The 27722-nt window shown below is 31.2% G+C and overlaps 1 protein-coding gene across 10 annotated transcripts in view; it reads right to left on the bottom strand.

Moving 5' to 3' along the window:
- LOC130452691 (hepatic leukemia factor) overlaps positions 1 to 27722 on the bottom strand; it is a 134326-nt gene that overhangs the window by 50245 nt on the left and 56359 nt on the right. The window contains exon 1 of one of the 10 annotated variants that reach the window (XM_056792096.1): positions 23591 to 24274. The exons of 6 other annotated variants lie outside the window; for them this stretch is intronic. In XM_056792096.1, the coding sequence (XP_056648074.1) occupies positions 23591 to 23810 (220 nt within the window). In that variant the 5' untranslated portion in view covers positions 23811 to 24274. Of the gene's footprint in view, positions 1 to 23590; positions 24275 to 27722 lie in introns of those variants that run through there. 3 more of the 10 variants (XM_056792097.1, XM_056792090.1, XM_056792091.1) reach the window with 3 other exon arrangements.

Raw genomic sequence — 27722 nt, 5'->3', positions numbered from 1 at the left:
AATACAAATATTTCACAGAGTTAATCTAATTGGAATACAACCCTAAGCAAATACAAGCACATAGTTTATGACGTTCATAAATATTTGAGAAAGACATTTTAGCATTTCTTTAGCATTGATATTTCACAAACGTTTAGAAAAGATACTATTAAGACGAAACTACTAGATGCTTAGGAGATTTTGAATTGACCCAATCATCATAAACAATAAAAAACATCTTTGAAAGTATATCGACAGGCTTTTGGACATCAACAACAGTGGTTAACAGTTTATTTAGGAAGTTGTAGCGGATTTACGGAGAAACTAACTAACCAGAACTTGTACGCAGTTTTTGGAATGTTTTAATGTGTTAAAATGTGTTAGAAAATAGGAATTCACTTTTGTCGTAGAGATTTTAAATTTGGTGAACGATTTTCTTCAATTAATGGGTGCATTTATAAGTCTGTAGTTGAAATAAAATTTGAAAATTCCCATAATTAAGTTAATACTTTAAATTCAAGTACTAGTCTAACATAACATCGTTAATTCCGTCGAGGATATTTTTAATAGGTGATTTCCTGTTAGGAATTCTAAGGATATAATAATTTTGATCCGATCAGAGGATATAAAATGATGTGACAGTCGCATTATTACTAAAAACAATGAAGTTGTACTTCTACACGGACATACTAATTAATCAGGTTAGTACATGGATGAAAGAGTACATACAACAGAAAGAAAAAAATTACAATGACGGTATATTATTCATTTAAATAAAATACTCTACCTCATCAAGCATTTACCTGTCAAGTTAGTTAGTTAGCACATAGGGTTAGTTGAAAATTTTCACCCTCACCAATTAAAAATGAATATTTCACCTTTCGGATTTTGTTATTTTGAAGTGAAAGTTGATTTTTGGATATCTGTAAGTTCGAAATTGATATCACATATCTCATGAACACTTTATTTATTACATGAACATGAAGACAATTAACAGAAACTACGATATAATATTTGCAATTACTCTGAAAGTATTATTATCGAATTTTTTCTTTTTTAATTGCAGCGGAAATGGCCATTTAGTTTTATCTACAAGTAAATTGAATAATACTACAGTTGATCGTATTGGATCAATGTAACGTGGTATGTGTCGTTTAAAAATTCATGTCACGACACTTGTTTCCGTAACCAAACGTTCATTGTGTATGAAATTTCTAAAAATTTGTTTTTGATAAAACGATTTACTGTTTTCAAAATATTTGGTGTTATTTACTTCACTCATATGGAGTATTTTATTGAGAAACTTTTTTCCTATGTACGAATAATAAAGATATGGTCCATTATTTTATAAAAATCAGAATGGTAACAACAAATTTCACTTCAAAGAACTGACGTTTGCTAGCAATGGATAATCCAACGTTGAATCTACCACTTTATTGGAAGTAATTTTTATCAGCTTTTTTGTGGCCTTCTTAATGTCAGAAATGGTTCCAAAACCGTTTTTCCCACCATATTCTAAATTTGCTAGAAAAGTGATTATGAGTAACGCGAATGTGTATAGACAGGAGGAATCATAACGATTAAGTACAACGTGTTGTCATAACCAAGAAGAAAGCAATTTAATTTCATGCGGGAGTTTCTTCCAGTGGCCCCTTATGAAATTTGGAGTTTAAATTTGATTTCCTTGGAATGAATGGAATGAACTGTTTGTACATTCTCATCTGTTTTTGTTAAAGGACCGACTATTCTTTGTCTTTCAAATATTCTAAAGAGAGATAGTGCAAGCAAAACTGACTTAAATTTTCCACCACTTATCAATACTAAAGATTAAGAGACGCACAGAAAGTAATTCTATTATAAAAATTAATTTACCTCATTTTGAAACTTTTTAACATAAATTATTAGTACGTGTATGGTTTTTACATTATAATGATCTTGAACAAGAATATCACAAAGAATATTATGTGAAACAAAGATTCGTAAAGGTGACAGGGTCACATCGAGTTGCGATATAAAGCGCCCAGAAGATGTTTAGTTTCAAAAATTTTAAACTATGTTTCGAATAAACAATCTAGAAACCTTTAGATGGATATTCGCATCTCTCGTTTAATCCAGTTATAAAAGAGTATACAAGCACTTATATTTCTGAGCATACTTTGAATAAATGAATAATTCTCAACCACCTTGTATATATATTATGACGAAACCAGTGAACCAACGTCAAGAGAAAGTGTTAAGTTCTACAGACCCATTAACAATTTAATAGCGGTAGTGATCACATTCTCTTCAATCATTTTGATAACCTCTGGGATTAATCAAAATTTCATGCGTTATGATTCAGATTCGAACCAAGAATCAATATATGAAGAAATCGGTTACAATTATAGTGAATGTATGTTCTGACGCACCGTTCTTCAGAAGAATACGTCAGAACTCGTTTAGATAAATCAAAAACTAGACAATAATTTCCCGACGCTCTCGAAAAATCGACAGGACGTCTCGTTGATCCGTACTTTTTGAGGGTCACTTGACAGACCAAATTTATCTGGAAACATTTCATGCAGGATGGATTCGTGGAGTATCCCACACGATTATGTGACCTGATTTTTTTCTGTGAGGCTTTCTCCAGGACCGCGTCGTTTTTGCAAGAGGACAAGGTCTCTTTCCCGAAATGCAATTAAATAAGACTAAGCTGGTATTTCTGGAACATACTAAATACACTATTCACACCACCACTAACAATTATACTGTCTAACACCCGTTCTGATGACCAAGTTTTTCGTTTTCAGATACTGCAGGTAAAAAGTTTATCTCTAGTATCTGAAGACGATAACTTGGTTATCGAAACACGCGTTAGACAGTTAAATTGTGAGTGTTGGTGTAGTAGTAGTGTGATTAGTTTATTCAGACTTGAAGAAGAATTTAAAACTCTTAGCGGACAGCTTGACATACTTCTTCATACATAAAAAACGAAACATTTTGTGGAGAGAAATTTATTTGCCCATCAATTAATAACAAATTTATGCCGAGCTTACAACGTTGTATTTTTGCTTGAAAGACCTCATATGAAGTAAAATATTATACGTACTATTTTTGAGCCAAATTGTTATTTAATATTATTTAATATAAAATTGTGAAATTTTCTAGAGACAATAAAGGTTATCTCCCTCACTAAATCACATCCTGTTCAATATCATTGTCATGTTTTGGAGATTCTTTACAATTTGACGTAGATAGTCACCCCTGAATCGCAGATCATGTATCAGTCGCACTGGTATCATTCTCTTGTGCAAGATCATCATCAGTATCATCAATCAATACTGCCTAATACTTTCCTATTTCAAGCGGACGTATGGGAGATTAAATATTGAAATGCCTAATTGGTTACAATTTATTACAGTGCACCATCAATTCACAATCAAGTTCTGCTAGATTCTGCTTGAAAACAGAAACATAATTATACATATTGAATACATCTGACCAAGGTCAAATAGAATTGGTACCATGATCTTCCACAAACGAAATGTGACGTCAAATGCGAAGGAGGAAAATACATCATCCTGTTCCTTACTAAATAAAAACAAATTCATAATATTTGTAAGAAAAGGAAAGACTAATTTTTCTCATTTTCTATTTATAGAAAAATAATTATTAAAAGTACAAATATCGCTTTGGTATGAACATCATACTTTGTTTTATAAGTTAATAAAATGGAATTCCCTATATTTACCAATAAAATTTACATTATCTCAATTTTCTATTTTAAAATATACAGGAAAGTACATTCAGTGAATTGAATAACAACGAATTCAAAGAAACAGCATTGTTTAAACAATTTTTCTCATTTCAAGAAATATCAGAAACAATTTACGCTCTTCCGAAATTTCTTCAATAATATTCTCACTTTCTCTAACAATTTCATTGGATTTTTCACTAAAAGTCTTACATATTTTTACTTCAAACTATAATCTCTCTTCCCTTGTACAAGGTCGAACCATCTTGGTTGTCTTCGATTTTTTTCCTTTACACGCATTTTTCTACATACGTGACTATCTACGCCTGTCAATGTTTCAAACTACATATAACAACAAATTCTAAAATTATTGGTAGCAATAATATATTCTATTTTCATTGCTTAATAATGTAATGTTAATTACACCTTGTAAACCAACATATACGATTAAAGCAGGTACCATATACAATTTTTAGATTCTTTTAAATGATGGTATTTATGACCAATACACCACTGGCCATACGGTAAAAAGGTAGTAGAGTTTCAATCCCGGAAGAAACCGTATTCAGTTTGGAGAAAGTTTATAGTTATCGTAGACGGCTTGTAAAGTGGAACCGGTCCCGCGTCTTTTAGCAAAGAGAGAACATAAAGTTTACTTTCGACAGTTTCTTACATAGTAACATTGCGAAACGCCCACATTCGTCAGACCAATAGACTATCGAATATTTTTGTTCTTTTCCACCAAAACCACAAATCGAAAGAAATTTTATAATAACTTTTTCATATAAAATATAAACAAAACCTTAAAATGTATATCATTATTTATTATTTATAGTATTTTTTCACTAATTAGATTAATAATGACGTTAAATTGCAAACAGATATGAAAACTTCATGTAACTAAAATCAACGGTTGCTCTAACCCAAAAATTATTTTCCACTATCTGCTCAAGACATCATCGAATCTCCAAGAAATACAGAAAACGATATGTGTTCAATAAACATATATACAGTAAATAAAAAACATACTAGATATTAGATATTAGTCAAATTGGTGACATTTAGAAATACTTTTCAACTTCAAAATGATTCAGATGAAGTAAAATTTCAAAGAAAAAACTAAATCTTTTGACAAAATTTAAGTCCATGTTCGATTCTAGAGAAGTTGTGAATGTTTAATTATATAAATACTAACCATTAAAATTTCATACGAGGGTAGCTACTTAATTTTTGAGACATGACAACAATGATGATAATTTATCTGACACTGCCATCAGGAAATTTGTTTGTTTCACTGCTTTTCAGAATTCAATAGTGGTCGCACTTCACTACAGGGCGAATTTCGTGAAAGTCGTTCAAAATCTGCTATTGTGACAGAAAACATCGAAGCCGTGCGTAAACTGATATTCCATAAGATTGAGTCATACTTGGATACTAGTTCCACTCGCAAATATTCAATATTTCATGACCATTTGGCTATAAAACAAAATTGTTGGCGTAGAATATCGCTTAATTTGACAATTGCTTTAAAAAATAAATCCTGAAAAATTCGTATCGCGTTGCTTCAAAACACGTCTATAAGCTACTAAACATGGATCTATGCATATGAACCCGAAACTAAATGACACCGTTCCATTAGAGCAACGTAGTACGATCAATTTGTTTACCAGAAGTGTTCGACAAAACCAGGGAAACCAATCGCGGAAGACGAATAATTTTCTTCCTAACAAAAACCAATGCTTTCTTCATTTTCCTGCAGATCAAAAATTAATTGCGAGATCAACGTTTTTATATATCTGAAAAAGCGGTTGATGCGTTCAAATCATATGCCATATCTAATTAGAAACTTGAAATATGAATTTGTTGAAAAATAATTGAGGAAAATTAAGAAATGAAACTCGATAAGATAATCAATCGACAACTATTAATTTGAAAGACAAACTTAGACTCAAGTCAATGAAATAATGTCATCTAACTGATAATGTTTTATTTTCCAATCAAATTTATTTTTGGTGGAATTGCTGATAATTTAACGAACATGCCTAAAAAATATTAACCACGATGACGGGCAAGACGAAAATAGTTGAAGAGTTGAAGCGTGGAAAGGTCAAATTAAGCACAAAAAATCGTCTTTTCTACTTGAACAAAAATTAAGAAACAGGATCACGAGAATTTCCGTAATGTTATTTTATATGTAAAATGTACAAATTTATTCTGACTAATATTCGATTTTTTTCTCCAAATGTTGAGACTTGCTTTTGATCGTCGATGAAACGACAACCTAATAATTTTTCAAAAAAATTCCAGTCCCATCTCATGTTTGTAGAAAAAGTAATATTTATCTACATTTCTGTTATTAATGATCAAAACAGGACTTACAAGAAACAAATAAATTGACGTTAAAAGAGATAAATGATATAAATTGAAAAATATGCATACATAGAATATGCAAATTTAAATCATTTACAATTTTCTTTTAGGTCAAACTACTTAGATCTTTAGATTTTTTGTGAACAAATGTTGTTCAAATATAGGTAATGTGCGAAAAGTGGACAAACGTCTCAGTTCAAACAGGTTGATGACTATTCGAGAATTTAGTACAAGTCCTCGTGAAGTATTTTAATATATTTGCAAATAATAGTAGTGCAAATAACGTTGAATCAAGTGAATTGCTAGGAAAAGCGGTATTTTGGAAGAAACTAAATTAAATTTCATATTACTTTCTAACTTTATGTTCTACGTATCCCGATACCAAGATTTGATCTTCGAATCACCTGTCTTTGATTCCTTTATTCATCTCGCCCATTTAGATTTTTTTTCTTCTGATTTCATCTCGATGATAGTTTCATCTTCGTTATTCTCTACATAATATCCAAACCAAACCAAAATTGTCTATCTTTAATATCTTCCACTAAATGAAAATATTTTTCCATATTTAGTCAAAGCGAAAATGCAATATACATATGGTTAGACATATTTCTTTAGCTTGCTTTTATTATTTCGCGTTAAATACTACCCCCAATCCTAAAAAAAGGGAATGATCATCATAGAGCCACATCTTACAGACCTAATAGCTTATAAAATATCTACATTTAAACACTAAACAGCACTCTAAGAGGAGTAAACAAGAACGCTGTTTAGCAGCCTTCCTGGACATCACAGAAGCTCTAGATTTGTTTCCAAGCGCGGATCATGGGGTAATGACCACCCCTAAACCCTGATTAATATCCTTTTCAGTATGTACCCATTAGCATAGTTTAATTATTATTACTTTGTTAAAATTGTCATTTTCTGTAGTCCTTAGACTCTTAGTCCGTCTACCTTCAAATTGAGTCTATTTAACTTGTTAAATAGACTCAATAAAAACCTTTCGCATTACCCTAGACAAAACAACAATATACAGTATACTGACTGACGTTGTGATATATAATTCAAAGTCGATGAGAAATTGTGGCTTAAAGTAAAATTCATCATTATGCTGTCAAAAACAACGTAATTAACTTAGAAAAAGGCTTAAAATGACATGTCTTTGGGGGAAAACTCGTCCTAATACTAATGATCCTCCCTTTGTCAAGATCCTGGATCTGCTGCTGATAAAATGTAGTTAATAGGTAAAAAATCCCAAGTATCAACTGAAAATGTGCATCCTTATGCCGGTAAGGAGTTATTGGATTTGCTCTGGGAGGAAACCAGCAATCAGAAACAGAGTACCAAGACATTCAAATGATTTAGCCTAACAGCTATTTATTCTAAGCAATGAAGTGGGGCGGCTTAAAACTATTAAACTTTATGACTTATGTAATCGTAAATAATTTTTTGTTTACCCTACAAAATCATTAAATATTAGTAGAAGTATGTGGGATAGTCCAGTGCTATACTGTCATAAGTCAAAAAAAATGATGTCAATAAGAAGTCTTTGTTGATAATTTATTTTCTGAATATTTCTCATAATTGAGAAAAAATTTTTTCTTTGCAGATGTAAGTAACAGATAGCCTTAAAAGTACATCTTATATTATTATTTTTTTCAAAGAAAATTTTATTAACTTCAACTTAATACCCAAGTAAAAATATTTTTTTAGATTTAATCACAGAAAACCTAGTACAAACTTTATTGTACGTGAGGATAGACAGATTTCTTGAACTTGCTTTTATTATTTCAAGATACAATCTTTACCGTTGAGATTTTGGTAATTTTTTATGCAACTTGACATTCTCCAAGTCCGAACTTTCACTTTATCCAAATATTTATAACGCTTGAAATGTATAAAACACATTGGCATCGAAAAAGGGTGCAATATATATAATTTATGGAATTTAGTTTCATTTTTTTTGTATTTTTATATAAATTTGTTTTTGTTAATAGAAATTTTCATATTATTGATTAACTTATTTATATAAGTTGGTAAAATTCTTAATTTTAATAAAAAAAAACGCATAGCAGCATAGGAATTGTTCCAATTACCTTTTATTAAACAATCATTGTTTTTTATTTCCGTTTGTTTTGATTATGGTTTGATTAGTTCAATTCCACAAATAAAGTAATCAAATGGAATAGTACAATAGGTCATATCAACAAATTGTCGTCCTTCATTGGCTATTCTCACTACGATTGAACGAACAATAAGAGGTGTGCTAATCCAACCTTAAATATACAAATGTTTGAAAAACCTATAGTTAATAATGAAAATTTCAATGCCATGCCTACGAACCGTTAGCAAATTTGTTGATTTCACCGAGTTTTGTCAACATATTCAATTTATTCATATAATTTTTATTATTTATATTGTTAACACACTGGGATTCCAGCTAAAGATTCCAAAAAATAAGGAAATAACTGTAACTACTTCAAATTTTGTTTTCTTTGAATCAACATCAGTTCAATTTTTATCTTGCACTGCTTCTATAGCCTATTCTCCTAAGTTCGAATCCATTTATATAACATTACAGGATATACGTTAAATATGTTAATTTAAGGCTATAATTTTTTTAAATTTCTTATTCCTTAGACCTTTTGATATATTACTGCATCTAAATGTTCTTGATTTAAGGTTACTTCTGTTTTAGAATTGGTTTTTTTAATAATTTTTGGAAGATAAAATTTACGTTTCGACTTTTATAATAATAAGATTAAAATCATACTAGAACTTTGTTCTAATATAAAAATTAATTTTTCCTTAGTTTTTTTCATCTCAAATATATAGCAGTAATTAATTAAAATATTTGTAGTTTTGTTAGAATTTACAAAATAAAATTATAAATTTTACTTAAATTATCTAGATCTTTTTTATCATTTATAGCTTTTTCGTTCTTATGAATGTGAACCATTTCTAAAAAGAAAAGTGGAAACATCAAATTTTATCCAAAAATTATTAAAAAACGTAATTTTAAAACAGACCTCAAATCAAGAACATTTACATGCGTTTAAGGCTATTTTGATCCCCAATGAACGTTTGATATATTATTTGGAGCAATATCATCATTTACCTACAAGGATCTGTGAAAACAGTCTACTAAAGTCCTGTAAGTGTAAAATCCTTATTAATTTCTGTATTATTAACATTTTTTCTATATTTTCTATAGAATACGCGTTTATTAATTGATATATGAAACCTAGTATAATCCATCAACTTTGTTTTATTTCTTATTTATTTTTTTATAAATAATACTTCTGGGATTTATGTAGCTTCCAAAGTTCTCCATAAAAAGTGTAGTGCTGGTGATTAAACTCAAACGTTTTCGCTACGTAATTTAGTTCATTCTATTTTTCTAGTATCTCAACTTGACTAAAGAGTTTTGAAATTAAAATGATCCAGACGTAACATCAGTTACCTTAGTAGATACATTTATAAAAATTTATAATCATTTAATATTTAGGTACTCATTTATTGCATTGTCATTTGCTAAAATGATATAGATATTGAATAAACAGGTAATAGTCGGCATTACTTTAAATTTTAGATGTGTTCTAGATATAACTAAAGTTCTTCTTTTTCTTTCAATGCATATCCACTAATGGATGTTCGCGAAAACTTTTTCCATCGCTTCTCAATTTCTTGCGTCTTTCTGATGTTTCGCAGCTAAGATTTTTTCTTCCTTCCGATCCCTCTTTTTCCTTCAATTTTATCTTCGATTAATAGGCGCGAAAATTGATATTTGTTGTTTCGCTTAATCTAGACAAATAAGCACTATTCGAAACCTCAAGAATGCCTATCCAAGTTAATTCGACTGTAATTCAACTCAACGGGTAGATATATGGGTTGCTATTCAAGTTTTGAGATCTGGCAACACTGATGTGAATATGTCAAATCTGAGATTGCCAAAGTTTGACATTGCTGAACGTCTTGTCTTGCAAGTGATAGTTGTTTACAGTCACTTCAAACATTTATCTTGGTCAAATAATGGAATTAAATCGGGAACATTTTCGTGCAATGCAAGCTCTCATACATCAGATAAAAAACGTTTTTGAACAGTCAAAACATCGAATTGATAGATCAAATCAAATCAAAAATAAATTGCTAGGTCCACGTTTTATTTGTCTATTTCAAAACTTAATATCCGTGTATTTGATCTAATAATGGTATGTACGTAAAATTTTGGTGATGAGTTTCTTAGTAATTCAGTATTTATATACGATCGAGAAGGAAGAGCATTCAATGCATAATATGCATAATAGAAACAAGTAAAAGCTTCTTGAGAAGTTCCAATATTAAAATTCAGCAGATTGGAAAATAGATCGGAAAAAATGGAATAGAAACAGTATTTGAAACATCAAAAATTCAAATATTTTTATTCAGTTACTGTTAATAAATCTAAACGAAAAAACGATGGTCCCAGAAGTGCCCGGACCACAAAAAATTTTGTAAAAAATTATATTTTTTTGTTAACGTAATTTTTTTAGTACCATACACTTTTTCAAGCGATACCCTTTTTATAATAAGAATCGTCAAGAATAGCCATTAACTGAAGACATCACCTCTTCATTGTTGGAACATCTTTGACCACCCAGCGGTTATTTCAAGTCCAGGAATAGAAAATAATTCGAGAGAGTTATATCTTGCGAATAGGGTACATGTGGTACTGATTCAACTTTCAATTCATTTATTTTGGTTATCGAAATAATGGATTTATGAGCTGGTGCAATGTCTTAATTAAACAATACTTTCTTCTTAATCAAATGCCGCCGTTTTTGCTTGATTTCTTTGCTCAAACGTTGCAGTAGGTTCAGATAGTACTCGCCGTTGACAATTTTTCCTTTTTCGAGATAGTCGATGAAAATAATCCCACGTGAATCCCAAAAAACCAATGCCATGTCCTTGCCTGCAGATGCAACGGTCTTTGTCTTTTTTGGAACCGTTTCTCCCTTTTTAGTCCATCGTTTTGATTGTTCTTTTGTTTCAAATATGAAGTGATAGATCCACGTTTCATCCATGGTTATAAAACTGCTTCATTTCTGTGAAATATTACCGAAACTTAATGGAAACACCTTCACGATGTTGTTTTTGTTCCATTGTGAGCAAACGCAGTATCCATTTTGCACACAGCTTTCTCGTGTCTAAATTTTCTGCTAGTTCGCGCCCTTTCAGTCGACGAGCATCCAGTACCGCTTTTTTGATTTTTTTCAACATTTCTGGAGTCGTCACCTCATTTGGTTGACCACTGCGATGCTGGTTTTCGCAGATCTCACGACATCGATTAAATACTGTTACCAAGTACTTTACTGTTGATAACGAAGAAGAAGTCTCAGGCAGATTAGGATCTAGTCCAGCTTTTATATAGGTTAGGTTAGTTTTCAGACAAAATCTGAAGTTAAGGCCAATAGAAAAAAACATGTGAGAGTACAGTGTATAAGCCGAGGAAAGAAGGTTTACAATGTTGTTAACTTGTGTATGGAAAGGGGTCCTCTAGTAAAAATTGTTTAATTTTTCGACGGTTCTACCTCAAACAAATTCTGGAGGAGTGATAAGGAAAACTAGTAATAAACATCAGTGTCAAATCAGTTTTAGTTTGATTGCGTGTACACTACATAGAAATTTGTCAATATAATAACAATATTAGCTGAACCTACAATTTGTAGTACCTGATACAGAGTTATTATATACTAACGACATTTAAATTGACACTAAACCAATGTCAAACACTCGAATATCACAATAGCATTCAAAATCTCATAACACAAAATACTATGGCATTGTTGCGAACTATGAAATAACTTACTAACAGCCTTGAGTTTTTTTTTGGCATAATTAAACAAAAAAAGACCGAGAGCACAGATGGGAAGTACTACATAAAGTGTTCTCGTATTACGTTATATCGGTTTTTAAACATCCTAACAAACTTCAAGTTGCATCCTAGAAACGCCAAGGTCAATCGTGAATTAAAAGTCTTAGAATAAATAATATATTTTTAACTTCACGGTTTACTGATACTTCACACTTTTCCAGTAATAAATGAAACGCTTATTAAAATGTAGGTAATATTTCCGTAGAAATGTTTACTCGTGTGAGCAATTTCAAAATACGGGGAATACTCGGAATTTTATTGAAATTTGTAGATAAAATGGATCGTTAGATGCATTTGAAAGTGTTAACCCTTTGTAGAGCCATGATTTATCTCGACCGTCCTCACAGAAACCGATGAATTGCTGTTTCCACGGAATCACAGTGCGAGGATCTCATCAACATCAACATATAAAAGTATTTTTCCACACATTTTCAGTTAGTCAGCTGTGGTCATTTCAATCAATCGTAATCATTTTATAACTAGTTCTTGTAAAATAAAGTTGTTTGAAATGTGTATGTTAATAATTTGAAATTCAAGTGACATTTGTGACAGAAATCGGTTGTTTGTCATTTAAAATTAAAATATACCAAATCAATTTCGGTACCACCGTAACAAACCAATGGATCAACTTAGTTTGAAACAAATAATGTAGATGTCGTTAGTGCCGTATGACTGTTCTTTCTCTTGATCACGCTATCTAAATTCCATAAGCTTCACGTACTCAGTAAAAGTATCTAGATTTGCGTATAAAATTGAACCTGAAATTAGCTCAGACAATATGGTATCGTGAGTTTATCAATAGAAACATATCGCGACCAAAATGACAGATTATATTTTGACACATACTTTAGAAGCTTACTAGTGCTAGAATACTTACACAGAAAACAGTATACTGAGTGTTTGTACAATATGCTGAAACAAGATTCGAGATTGCAAATTACTTGTTAGTCTAAGAGCGCTAAACCAAAAAAGAGGTTCTGAACAAAACGTACGGGAACAGGTATTGTTTTTGAATATGTTCAGGGGTGTCCCTTGAATGTAAATCCAAGTAAGCATCATGGGGGGGGCTTCACTTTAGCCGCCATCTTGAAAATATTTCGCAAACCGCGCATCGTACGACAAAAATTGTAGAGATCATTATTGTAGATAATAATATTTGCCATCTTTTTCATTTGAAACTTTTTTGGTATAACGCATAGGTTTCTAATGAAATTTATAGAAAATTTTATGCTCTACAATTTAATTACCACAATTTTTTATTTATCATTGATCATTAACTAAATATTTAGCAAAAACCATATTAAAAAAAGTTTGGAGCGCTATAATGGAAAACCTATGCGTTATGCAAAAAAAAGTTTCAAATAAAAATGATGGCAAATATTATTATCTACTATAATGATCTCTACAGTTTTTGTCACACGATGCACGGTTCGCGAGATATTTAATAAAACGTGTTTTTCAAGATAGCGGCTGAAGTGAAGCCTCCCAATTACGTCCACTTGGATTTACATTCAAATAACACCCCTGAACATATTAAAAAATACCTCTTCCCCTACGTGTTTTCCAAAAAAACCCGGCTCTTGGCCTATGTGCCCATATAGGATTTTACGATGTAACCTAACCAGACTTGGGCCAAATATGTACAACTCTGGCCATAGTTTGAAAGAGAATGTCCCTTGCTTGGTTTGCAAGCCTGGTCCAGGCCTGGTTGCCTAGATAAACCCAAGACTTGTCTGTATCTCTGGGTCAGGCTGGTTGCTTGTAAAAATATATTTTGTATATATAGTTTTATGACAAATTTCTATTAATGCACTCTATTAATTAGTGTACATAAAAATATTAGTTAAATAATTGAACATATAAGGGTTACTCAGAATTCTGCCAAGCCTGGCTGACTATAAGGTCGGGTAATCCAGAGTTCAGCCAGGCTTTGGTGAATATGGGATGACCGAGGGAAGATTACATAGAATTCGGCCAGGCTTGAGCATTTATTGGTTAGCCAAGACCGGGTTTCCCAGCGTTGGCCCAAGTTAAGCCCCGTCGTTAAAGTTTGGGGGCTCCTACATGGGTGGGTGTGGATGTAGTAGCCGTAGCCGGTAAAGAAAAAAAATATTAAATTTAGCATCCAGTTTTGTCGTAAAAATACCAAAACTGTAAGTGAAGACTTTGACAAGCAGTATTTAACAAATGATCATCCAAATATAATTGCAGAATATAATAGCCACATAAGTATTCTAGATCTTATTGATAGCATAGCATAAATGCTATGAAATATAGCTTCGTAGTAAAAGGTGGTAGGTTCGAATGCTTTCTCATTTATTGGACTTGAGTATAACAAACTTTTTTACAAAAGAACTCATAAAGCTAATGGCTTACACGAAAAACATTTGAATTCTGCTGATTTTTGACTTGAAGCTGCTAAAACTTGGAATATATCGGAAGCAAACTTTAATAGATACGACACAAGGGTCCAGCACATGTTACTGCAGTAGCGATCATACAGGATTGCCACTGGAATATTTTGACGTTTCTCATTGCTTATTTTTAAATTGGATAACTTGTCCTACAGTGGGTTTTTTAAGTTGGAAGTGGTAATTGTTTAAACACAATACCCTATTCTGATAAGACAGTAGATATCAAGATTAACATGATATTTTTAATATACGTTGCAGGCGGATGTTTCATGGAAATTATAGTTTGCAATTATAGAATAATTTGGTGTTTATGGATTTTTTTTAAATACGTTCAAACTATAATATAATGTATATAATATGAAAAAATTGTTAATCGGTAAAAATCAAAGCAACGGTTCTAGAAAATATGTCAACAGATTATAACTTGACATAAGTATATTCATTAGAATCAAGATCCAACATATAAATTCAAGCGTCATTGCAAAAGTTCCATTTCAAATTTTTGCATCCAGTATGTGGACGATTAAATTAATTTTTGCAACATAATAATAATCCAACACATACCTCTCATTTATTTTGTTTTAATGTTGGCAAATCGTACAATTTATAGTTTATTTGAACAAGTTTTCCGTAGACAAGGCAATTTGCCAATTTCAATGAAAGAATGTTTTAATCAAATATGTCAGACTAGTTGTTGTGTCATTATTGAGATGAATTGAATAATTTATGAAAAATCAAACCCTATGATTGAAGTATTTTCACAATCCACCCGGTTATATGTTTTTTTCATAAGTAAAAAGCAAGCATAAGATTAGTCCGATTTGTGTCTGTCATAGATATTGAACTCCTCTAGGTTGTAGTATTCGAGAAAGACGTGCTTTGGTAACTAACTTCACAGGCTCACACTTCTCCAAAAGAAGGAGTCCCGATAAATTTTAGTGGACAACTGCCGTGATAGTATCGGTAAAACAGAGTCAGGTCTTTCTTCTAAGTTCCAAGATGTAAGTTTCTGGTTAACTATGGGTAGTCTATAAGCTCTCTTTTGTGTTGGATCGAGCACTCTAAGGGTATGCTTGGGAGCTAAACTCCAAATGTGCGAGCATCTGTCCAAAAATGGACGAATCTCGACATTGTAGAGGACTAGAAGCTGTTGCGGAGTATAACATCATTTGGATATTGAAGAGGGCTTCAAGTTTTTGTGAAGCTGCCTGAGCTAATTCGACCAAGTGACTAAGCCACCAAGAGAAAAAACATTTCTCTATTTGATGTAGTCTATAAGCTAATCTAGAGCTAACATCTCAAGGCTGTGATCGATAAGACCGAGAAAATGATGATAGAAATACTTAAAGACTTAAACCGGAGCTGATTAACTGATTCTATAAGTCACTTGTGCAACCAAATCGTTGGCTAAGTAGCTTTCTTCTGATTTTCGAAGGCCAAATCACTAACGGGACGAATTGCAACGAACAGAATGTGTTTCCATAACAGAAGGATCTTGTTTGAATAATTTCAACCGCTGTCTTGCAGCTTACTCTAGACTATGAAATTAAATTGGTATTGTGTTACAATTGGTTTTAATAAAGAAAGCTGAGTTTTTTGGTGAATCATTGTTCGTCGATTATACAATCGGAATATATGTCCTCTTTCACGAAACTCCAAAATTAAAAGTAAACAAGGTTAAAATGTGTACTTCTGAATGGACAAAAGAATAGCTGTATCGGGGTCTTTTCCAAATCAAATATGCAAGCAATATGTTAGCAAATATGCAGGGGTTCTTTCAAATACCACATATTTCCCTTTTTTTTTAGAATTAAAAGCTTTTGGCTTGTCAGTATTGTATATGAGATATAATATATCAATTTAAGATAACGTCAATCCCGTCAATCTGCTAAATTATCAAAAATATTGATATTCTTTTCAGTTTTAGCGTAGTTATCACTTATCTTTTCATCAAGTCTTTGCGATATCCCATATATTTCTGTCATATCTCTATTTGTAGTAAATACAATTATTTCAATAATGTTTTGTTTATATTATTGTACTATGTAGTTTAAATTTATAACTAAGAACCCGTTAGTAGTATAATCGTATTTTTAATGTCGAGATTTTTGACGGAGTTTATCAATTTTTTGTTTATATCTGCAAAATCGAACGTAGCAAGTTTTTCAATTATTTATACAATCCAGTTCTATTCCATTCCGTTGTTACCCATAAGTTCCAAAGTTATTTCAATTATACTGTAATTTTTTATCTGAATTTTTTATCTATATTATAGTTTTCTGGTAAAATCATTATTACATCGTCGATTGGATTGTAATACTAGGATGGTCCCAGAAGTACCAGACCCAACGAAGAGAACAAAAAAATTTGGGGGAAAAGTATATTTATTTTTTAACGTAATATCCTTTTATCTCCATAAACTTATTCCAACGATGTTCAATAAGTTTTCAAGTCTGGGAATAGAAAATAATACGAAGGGGCTAAAAGATAGCAATTCAAACATTAGTTCATTAATTTTGGTCATTGCAATAACGGATATGTGAGCAGGTGCAATGTCTTGATGAAACAACACTTTCTTCTTAGTCAAATGCCGCCTTTTTTGCTTGATTTCATTGCTCAAACATTGGAGTAAGTTCGGACAAAACTCGCCATTGACAGTTTTTCCTTTTTCGAGATAGTCAATGAAATAATCCTACGTGCATCCCAAAAAACCGACGCCATGTCCTTGCCTGCAAATGCAACGGTCTTTGTCTACTATGGAGCCGGATCTCCCTTTTCAATCCGTTGTTTTGATTGTTCTTTTGTTTCAAATATGAAAGTGTGTGAAGTGATAGACGAATGTTTCATCCATGGTATGAAACAACGCAAAAAAATGGTTTCAATTCTGTGAAACATTACCAAACACTCGATGGAAACATCTTCACGATGCTGTTTTTGTACCATCGTCAGGCAAATGCGGCACCCATCTCGCACACAGCTTTATTTCAAGTTCAAATTTTCAGTTGTTTGCTAACACCCGCACTTTCAGTCGACCATCATTCAGTACCGCTTTATGCCTTCTGGTCCATCCTGAACATCAAAATTAGAATTTGAATACGGAAATCGATTCTCTATTGAAAAATATAGTGACAATTTGTCAATCCCAATATTTTCTTTTGTCAAAATTTGAATCAAGTGATTTTCCAAATTTTTTTATTATGTTTTTGTATGCCAATTTAAAGAGGTATCAAAACCAGTTAAGCCTTTTCCAGTGCCATATTCTATTGTATATTGTGGATTTATGAAAAAACCTCGAATATTTCTTTCGAAATAAATAAAAATTCTACCCACAGATCTACTTGGCTGGTTGCCGAAACTGTGAATGAAAATATCACGACGATTACATAAATCAGAGTAAACCAACAACAGAGCTGTCAAAATTCCATTATCACGCATCTTCCTAAATGATCCGAAAATATTTTCATTGAAACGGAAAATTTCGTCACTGATTACAGTTTACAAATCATATACTATTAATTTACATCTAATATTTTAATAATATTAGGAGTATAATGTTAAAGTTCTTCTTCTTTCGATGTTGCGCTTGTCTTCAAGCGTAGCATCCATCTTCTGTCCTCAAATTTTCCCTTAATTATCAGACTAGGGGAGTGATATTCGTTACCTCGCAATATATACCTATAATATATACCTATAATACCTATACCTATAATACCTATACCTATATACCTATAATAACTGACTGTTGTTAAGAAATATAGAAGTTGTCGATCCTTATTCAACTATCTAAGTACCTCGTTATTATTGGTATGTGCAGCCCAAGAGTTCTTGAGGATTCTCCGATAGTAGAGTACTCTTAAAAGCATCTTAACTGTGAGGTTTCCATCACTGAAAGCTGGTTTCCATTTGTGGAATGCCCTAGGTGCGTTTTTATCTCTTCGGAACACGTTATGTCATTGATCATTTATTCTATCTGCAAAAATCCATTTCATTTTATTAATGTTCTCGAGAGTTAAAGAAAAGTGCCACTAGATTGAAACCAACTAACCATGTATACCAGCATTTGTTTGTCAGAACTGTTTGAAAAAATCAGGGAAATCCACCACAGATTCTCCTTCACGAAAATGCGAGCTCTCCTTACATCAGTTTCAACAAAAACGTTTCTGAACAGTCAAAACATCAAGTTGATGGGTTATACGTCGTACAGTCCTTGTTCGTCACCCAATGATTTCTTCTTATTACTACAGATGAGGAATATATAGCGAGATTAAAGTTTTTCTACACCAGAAAAAGTGGTTCAAATCACATGCTTTAGAGGTACCTCATTCGGGATGGCAAATTGGTTCAAACGCATGATCTCAATGGACAATATTTCGAAAAACAATGAAGCCATATTCAATTATAAAAATTTGTTTCTTGTTAGATTTTAATTAATCATTATATACTTCTTCAAAATTCCTGTTCAGATATTAATTATCTTGAGATTTGAGCTTTGTTCGCGGGGCTGATTCCGAATCAGTTTACGAACCGTTCGCTTGCGTACTCAGCTCAGTTCTGAATTTTTATCGGTTATCGGATAACACGGATTCTGTTACAGCAGTTCTACAGTTTTTGTTAAAGGCATAAAAGTTCGGTTCGGTTTTTCATCGTTCGCGGTAAATTAAAATCCCGAATAGGCACGTAATCAAGCATGTGCATTACGCCGATTTCAAATTGGTAACCAACTGATTCGGAATCAATTCTTAGTTTGACGCGCGAACAAAGCTATCATCTTAAAAAAATTGTATTAATTTTTTATCGTTCTGATATGTATCAATATTTTAACAAGAAGAGTATATCATTTCAAATAATTATTGAAGCGTGTAGACCAGTTAAATTTCTAAGGTCGAACGTCGAATTTATGGTTTCAATTAAATTTCCAAATCATAAATAATCATAAGTGAAAGTTCAAATAATCTAGATGTTGAAAGCTCCATTGATGAATATAAGTGCTAATTTTAAAATAAATTTATAGTATAGATATTGTACATGTATATAAAAATATCAATATTTTTCTATGGAATGATAATTCTTATAGTGTTTCCGTACACTGGTGAATGGGTTGAAATACTACTAAAACATCTTTGGATTTCAATCAAATTACTTCGGATAGTTCCGTTTCTACTTAACAGTATTACGAAGAGAGACTAGAAGAATATTAAGAATGAATTTAAAATGATATAAACAATCAAATTAGTTACTAATATCTATTCAAATAATTTACAACAAGAAAACAACTTTTGTTTTGTGTGAAATATACATGGCGAATTCAATTCCTGGATTGTTATAGTGCAAACATTTCATGGCTATCAACTGATCCAGATTCACGTTTTTGTTGCCTTTCCCGAAGGAAATTCAATAAGATATTATTGAAAGCATTGAGATTATTCCAAACAAAATCGACAGTTTCATTTATGAACTTGAAAAAATGACATCAGCTCAGTTGATGGCCATTTCTATCATTTTTTATTGAATGTTTTGGTAAAACTGAAAATACCAATACATTAATTTGGCCAGATCAGCAATTATATCTTCATTTCAATTCATCATGTCGTATCTTCTGTACGTTGAGAATATGCCTTAAGAAAAAACCGATTTATAATTATTATAATATATAATTATAATCTCAATTTAACCATGTCGTGGCCTGTAAGTCTCCAATTCTATGAAGAGAACAATTTTTTTACTTCCTTTTAGTATTTTTGTTTGGTCTGCGATTAATATGAAACTGTTAAGATATTATTGGAAACACAAGTTTAAAGCAGCTGTGGAAGCAGTGAAAATATATAAAATTGAAAACGAAAATACAGTTAATGAGCGAACGTCACAGCGTTGGTTTATTCGTTTTAATATAGTGGGTTTGACGATTGAAGATCGTGAATTTAAAATATTATTGTTACAGAAAGCACCAATTATCGAATTTTCCTATAATTGCTCTAGATACCATACATCACCATGTAAAATAATGAGATGAGTGGCCGAATATGAAAAATCAATGGTTAGACAAGAAAAATTTTATCAAATCCAGTCGCAAAGAGACGGAAAGCCTTTGTGTCTGTCTGGGGAAGTTATGAAGGTTTAGTTTACGCTAATGCGAATGTATGAGGTTTCATTATAGAAATATCGAGGGTTTTGTTAACCGAAACCGGGTTTTATCGTAACAGAATAATGCTTAACCACATACCACGAAAATTATGCAATCGTGTACTCATCTGGATTTAGTCTGGAACTTCACCGTGAGATTACTATTTAATGAAATCCATAGTAATATTATTACCCGGAAAAAAATTTGAGTCCAAAGGAGAAGGAAAACTTAGTGTGTCATCTAATGCCCAAAAATAGTTTTATCAAGATCTCGAAGAGTTTGCTGAACGTTGGGTTGAAACCACAGCTATTTTCGAACATTTATTTATGAGACACACTATATAACTCACGAAACCTGTGATTATTAGCTCGAATAAGAGTTTATATATAATTTTTTATATTTCATCTGAAGAAATTGATATGGAATACAGATAGGCACAGATAGACAATGAAGATCCAAATTATTATTCGTAACGCAAGCCTGAAATTTCAATTTCATTCATTTGAAAGATGTATTGTTTATGACTGATTCAATTGAGGGTAATTAGCGGGTAATTTGAAATTAGTTTTTTGAAAATATCAAAAATTTAAAAAGGTTGGAAAAAATGAAACAATCTCATTCTTTTGGAAAATCGCCTGAAATAATTTTTGGTACAATAGGAACCATGTATAAATGTACATTCATTTACAACGCTTAGTAGCTTCTCTTTCTGTAATATAAAACACATTAATTTTATTATCCTGCAAGCTTCAGCGCTCAAAACTCATGTCAACTTCAGAACTAAATAGAAAACATTCTGGACTGACTTTTTTCTCAGTAACAATAATATACAATGTGATTTAGTTGGTTGAATAGTGGCAATGTATGAATAGACTATCATTCTGAAATAGATCAGATTCAATATTTTGGAAACCAAAAGGAAACAGTAATAGGATAAAACTCATTGGGAAAAGGACATAATTTTAGAAAAAATGAGAAAAAATATAATTTACCAGCCATCGGAGTTCGGGAAGAGGTTGAGTTCTTAAGGTGAAATTTTATCTGTCCCTTGGAAAAAAGTTTAATGATAAAGTTGAACGAAAAGGAAAATTCTACGTTTGTATGTACGATGTTCACACATAACCTCAAAATGTATGTGAAAAATTCAAATACGAAATTTTAAAAGAAAATACGAGATTTCGTTTACCAATTTATGTTCCAAACACACTGCAATTTTTTTAATTTAGAAATTTGTTTGTGGACAACAGTCGTTTAAAAGCTTTACCTTATCGAGATGAAAAACCACGTTAAGATGTATTGGAAGTATTTATATTTTCATTATATTTGAAACGATGGAACACATTCACAGTTGTATAAAAATTTGCTTGAAATTGATATTTTCATGGCACATTTAGCCTCAGGTCTCGGCGAAAAATTAGCTTTTGAAAAATCATTCATTTTATGCACTTCGTACAAAATAGTTATTTATGTAACAAGTCGACGTAAGTTCGACGGATGAGAACATTCGTCGAAAAAGGGCCTTTACATACGAATTGAATACAATATTTTTTCTACTAACGAAAATTTAATTTTCATATTGAAGAAACTATTACTGGATAAAGTAGATCTCTATTGCACTAGTGCATTAAATATTTATTGTACTCATCTGTCATTATAGTACAGAAGTTTTTGATTAAGACAAACATAATTGGATTACGAAATTACTAGGAAATGCATTTTTTTTTCTAAAACGCCATATGATTACAATTTATAAACACAGACGTAAATGCCTCAAGCATACGATATCACAACTATTATGATTTGGATAATGCGACTCTGCAATTTTAGAAATGTCAGTCAAAAATTATTTTCTGTCTTTCATGAATGTAGAAAAAATATTGTATGCAATTCGTGCGAAAAGTGTGCAAACTAGACAAAATTATTATTCCATTTACTTTTCTCACATGAGTTCATCCGTTGTATTAATATTGAATTATTTTAAAAAAATAGGTTATTTTGGTATGAGTTAATTTTTTTTGCATTTATTATAAATTTCAAGCTTTAACTTAACGTACTTTCTATTTTCTAGACATTTCTAAAAACGTAATCTTTAACTCTATCTAAAATCAACATTATAGAATTGCCATTTGGATGGTAATTTATCATTTTACTGGAAAAAAACTGTTGATATTATTTTTTTAATATAAGTTTTCTAATACACTCTAATAAACTTAAATTACGAAGTTTTTGTATAAAAGGCATTTATTTTTGTTAAATCGTCTTGACATTGGGTATCAATAAATAAATAATATATTTTTCTATAAGAAATATTTTATAATAATAGCAGTATGAATATAAATAAACTTTAACTAGTAAATAATAGCTTTACTGTTTTTACGAAAATATTTAAAATTATATATGCTGCTAAAAATATCATCGCTAATATCAAAAGCACATGATTGCATTCTATATTTTTTGATAAAAACGTAGTACCTAAATTAAACGGAAATTCCAAAAATTTTATGGGTTGTAATAAGAAAAAATATAACTTTTTTAGGCCAACTTTAGTTAAACTCTGTATTAAGATACATATTTATTAGTTAATGTGGAATAAAAATATGAACAAATCAGTAACTTGTTAAAGTACAACATTGACAAATATCTCATGTTATAACAGGTGAAGAAAAAACCTGTCAACTATCATTTATCATGATGTAAACTCAAAAATACAACATAAAATCCATACTACTCATAGATTCTATCGAAATATGATAGATTTTTGAGTAATCAAAAAAAGTGTACCAATATTCAAAAATAAATCATTTTTGAAACATTTTTGTTTGAGATGTTATTTCGTTATAATGATTTTTCCTGTAGATACTGCCGAAGAATTCATTACTTCAATGAGATATAGAGAATATTTTGGAACCTATATGTTATAAATTGAATGTAAATGTGATGAAACTTTCATAATTCGAAGATTTCAATCGGTACTTTTGTGGTACCATTTATAAAAATCGAAACTTTCTAATTCGTTTAAGGAATTAAATCAATTCCACCACCAGATAAAAAACGAACAATACCATTAGTAGTACCGTTCATGTAGACATGTTGTCTCCACAATTGTTGGTACTGCGTCCACCTGTGCGATTCATCCTGTTGAGGTGCCTGGACGTGTGTGAGGGTGCCTTGCATCACTCCGACCGGCACCTGATGTCCCAGCGGCGCCGGCGCCGCGGTTGTACTTATCGGCGGCGCTGGTAACTGATATTCCATTTCCTTAACCGGTACCACAAAACTCATCCCTAACACATGCTAACTTATGTTCCAATGAAATCACACTTTTGTCACTTTTTTTGCAATTCGAGCCGCGGATAAGTAACAACAAATTATTCTAATACACTATTCGATACCGGTACACCTTAGCGCTCTTCTATGGTACGACAAGAGAGCAACTGGACGGCGATCAGTGGCGGTTCTGGCGGCGACGAAGTGAATGGGCCCAGGAGGGGGCAAAACAAAACACTCTCGGTTTCGCAAATGCCGGAAACTACGCCAGCCGACTGAGATGATCGCGATTTTGTTATTGTTCTTTCTCTGTTGCCTACTCGGATGGTTGCTTAACGCTGTTTGTATACGAGCATTGCAGCAGCGAAGGCGGTTTGAAAATTCGAAGAGAAATTTATCGGTATCTCTTTATTTTCATAAGGGATAAGCGCTTCGTATTTCCATAAAAAATTATTCAGAATTTAGAGTTGATGATACTATATTTAATATGAAAATGATAAATTAATGTATCGAGCATATAATAGAATAATTTTTTTGCGCTATCATTCATATTAAACAAAATAAATAATTATAATCAACAATTGAAATTAACGAGATCACTAACATACAAAGAAAAATAAAATTGTTTATCCTCCGCGTGTAAAGAATATTTATATGATAGTTGTGTTTCTAAATCTTTTTGATTTTAGGTCCCTTCTGTTTCAAAATTAGTTTTTTTGATAGTTTTTAAAAGAAAGATAAATTATAACGTTATAAATTTTTCTTTAGTTCTTACATCTCAAATATGTAGCAGTAATCAATTAAATTATTTGTAGTTTTATTAGAATATACAAAATAAAATTTTAAATTATTCATGTTTTTTTATCATTTATAGTTTTTTCATTCTAATGAATGTGAACTATTTCTAAAAATTTTTTTTTGTGTATTAGATTTCGTTTTAAAAATGTTGAATCTTTATAATCAATATGATAAAAAAATAAAACTGCATCAACGAATCATGAAAGATAAAAAAAACACAATTATAAATATTCAAAAATTCTTGAAACAGAATTCTTATTCACGAAAAAGAGAATTTTTAGAAATGGTTCACATTCATAAGAACGAAAAAGTTATGAATGAATGAAAACTACAATTAATGTAATTGATGACTGCTAAGGAAAAATTAATCTATCTTGTTAAAAAAACTTTTCTATTTTGATTTTATTCTTATTTTGATATTCATGATGAAGGTGATCCATTGATCAATATAAATACTCAAATTGTCAGTGTCAATATTTTGTTAAAGACTTAAAGAAAAGTCGAAACGTCAAATTTTATCTATCTTTAAATAATTATTTGAAAATACTAATTTTGAAACATAAGAGACCTAAAATCAAGAAGATTTAGAAACATAAATATAACAAAAGATCCAAGAAATAAGAAATTAAAGAAATTTATAATATTTGTTGGAAATATGATGATAGCCTTTATCGTGAAGCATAAAAAATATTACAGCCACAAATTCATAACACCGTAAATTTGGAAGTAGCACTCTAATAATAATAAGAAACCAAAACAAACATTTCACTTTTGCAAACATCCATACGTTGGATTAGTTCAAACTTATTTCTAGAATTGTTTTTATTGAAGAACATTGAATTGGTTCTCCTTTCACGGTTTCATCAATTTTTTCATATTTTTCTCTTTTATATTACCGTATTCTACAGAATTTAAGTTTAGTTTTGTCATACACACATATAACTTTTGTTTTTTCTTAGTTCTACCTTCCTTAATTATTTTTCTGATATTTTTATCTCATTATTTATATATCTGTATGTACTTCATTTTTATTTGATTTATTACTCACTCATATTATTACTTCGTATATTATAATCTTATGTACACTAACTCATTCGGTTCTTCTTCTTCTGGTTAGGTTAGGTTAGGTTAGGTTAGGTTAGGTTAGGTTAGGTTAGGTTAGGTTAGGTTAGGTTAGGTTAGGTTAGTCTAGTCTTTTTTGGTATCCACTTTCATTTGCCTAATTTTTGCTCTTTATTTCATAAATATTGACTGATGATTCTAGAATTACTTGGTGATTAAATTTCAACCGGGTTGATAAACAAACAATATTTTCACGTATTTCAATACAAAGTTTCTTTACCATCTTAAAAATAGGCCAATATAAGCTTTATATAAGCGAATTACTTTTTATGGTTTCGATGGACTCATGGCGCGTATTTTTGAATTTCGAAAAGTGGATAAAGTTACAAGGAGCTAAATCTGGCGAATACGGTGGCTGAGAGATGATTTTCTTTTCATGTGTAATCAAAAAAATCAGTTACAATCATGCTGAAAAGTGACGGCGCATTATCGTGGTTAAAAATCCATAAACTGTTTGTCTATAAATCTGGTTAATTATGACAAATTTTTCCACTGAGCCGCTACAAAACGTTTAAGTAGTACTTCTTGTTAATTGTTAGACACTCTCGAACAAATTCATGGTAAACCTCATTACTGCAATCGAAGAAAACGTTAATTTTCGACCTATTTTGTCGTGATTTCAACTCAATCTTAGAGCGCGAGATTTTTGGATAGTTTGGATATCACGTCATAAAGTCACGTCTCGTCAACAGTAATGATGCGTTTAATGAATATCAAGCCTTCCTTATTTAAGCATCTCTTTTGCAACATCTACTCGACTATGCTTATGCAAAAACTTTAGTCGTTTAGTACGAGGCTAGCATTGATACATTTAATGTGGGTTCATCCATACGATATGTTAAGAACCTCTGCTGTCTCTCGGATGCCGATACAACCATTTGTTCATTTGCGAATTCTTGAGGCGACCTGAACGCTTTCTACCAATCAAATATTTGCTTTCGCGATAAATTGTTATGTCCGAAACACTCATGCTGCATTTCCAACGATTCCTTAGTCATAATTCCATTGAAATAAGAAAATCGCACGAGAACTCGTCGCCCAACCTATTTTCTGCCATAGTTAATATCCTCAGGATACAGCTAACAAGCACACACTCAATTTAAGGAAACAAAGAAAAAAAAATTACGTCACACGTTAAGGGGGCGGGAGAGAGACATTGTGCGACAAGGGGGTGGGAGTGGTCCTGAATTTCGTGACTTCCCATTTTAAAATCTATTATAAACTAAATGTTAAAACACGAATCTTAAACTATTGATTAAATAAGAGGCAACAAGAATTTTTACCTATCACGGAGGATGATGACGAGATGATGCTGTACGATTGGATGAAAAAGATGTTGACACAACTAATATTCCTGATATTAACAGCCCAAACGAAAACTAAGTGGCCTCTATGCCAGTTATGAATAATTTAAATGAGTGAATTCAAAATTCATGGACTCAAGATTATTAAGTTTATATCTTCAATCAATACGAATCCATTATTTTTTTTTGTTTTGTTAGTTTCTATAATTGATATAAATATACGCTTTATGTTTTATTAATTCTTCGATTTGATGTTAATTTTATTAAAAAATTATTTAAATGAAACTAGAACTGATTTCGGAACTGTTTCCATTCAATAATTTCTAAATGTAATTTGCAAAATATGCTAGCTAGGGAGGAATCTTCAATTTTGGGTATAAAGCAAACTAATCTACTGGTTAAAAACTGTATTTTTTAGAAACTATGTAAAACAAAGAACGAAATATTCTAGTATAACTATCGATTGAGATTTCACGTGCATACAACAACCACTCTTTAATATTAATATTTAGATTAAGTTATAAACGATACACTCCTGGGACTCGTATCTCTTTGAAATGTATTAAGAAAATTAAATTATTTTTGTAAATTGCTGGGATTCATTTACATAAAAGGCGGATTTACCGTAATATAGTCAGTTTTAGCACTAGTCCCCCTATGAATTATTTAATAATATGGATTACCCATTGGTGTAATGGAATAT

Source organism: Diorhabda sublineata, chromosome 2 (genome assembly GCF_026230105.1).
Source record: "Diorhabda sublineata isolate icDioSubl1.1 chromosome 2, icDioSubl1.1, whole genome shotgun sequence".
Taxonomy (NCBI): domain Eukaryota; kingdom Metazoa; phylum Arthropoda; class Insecta; order Coleoptera; family Chrysomelidae; genus Diorhabda; species Diorhabda sublineata.
This window is presented reverse-complemented; position numbering and strand designations above follow the sequence as displayed.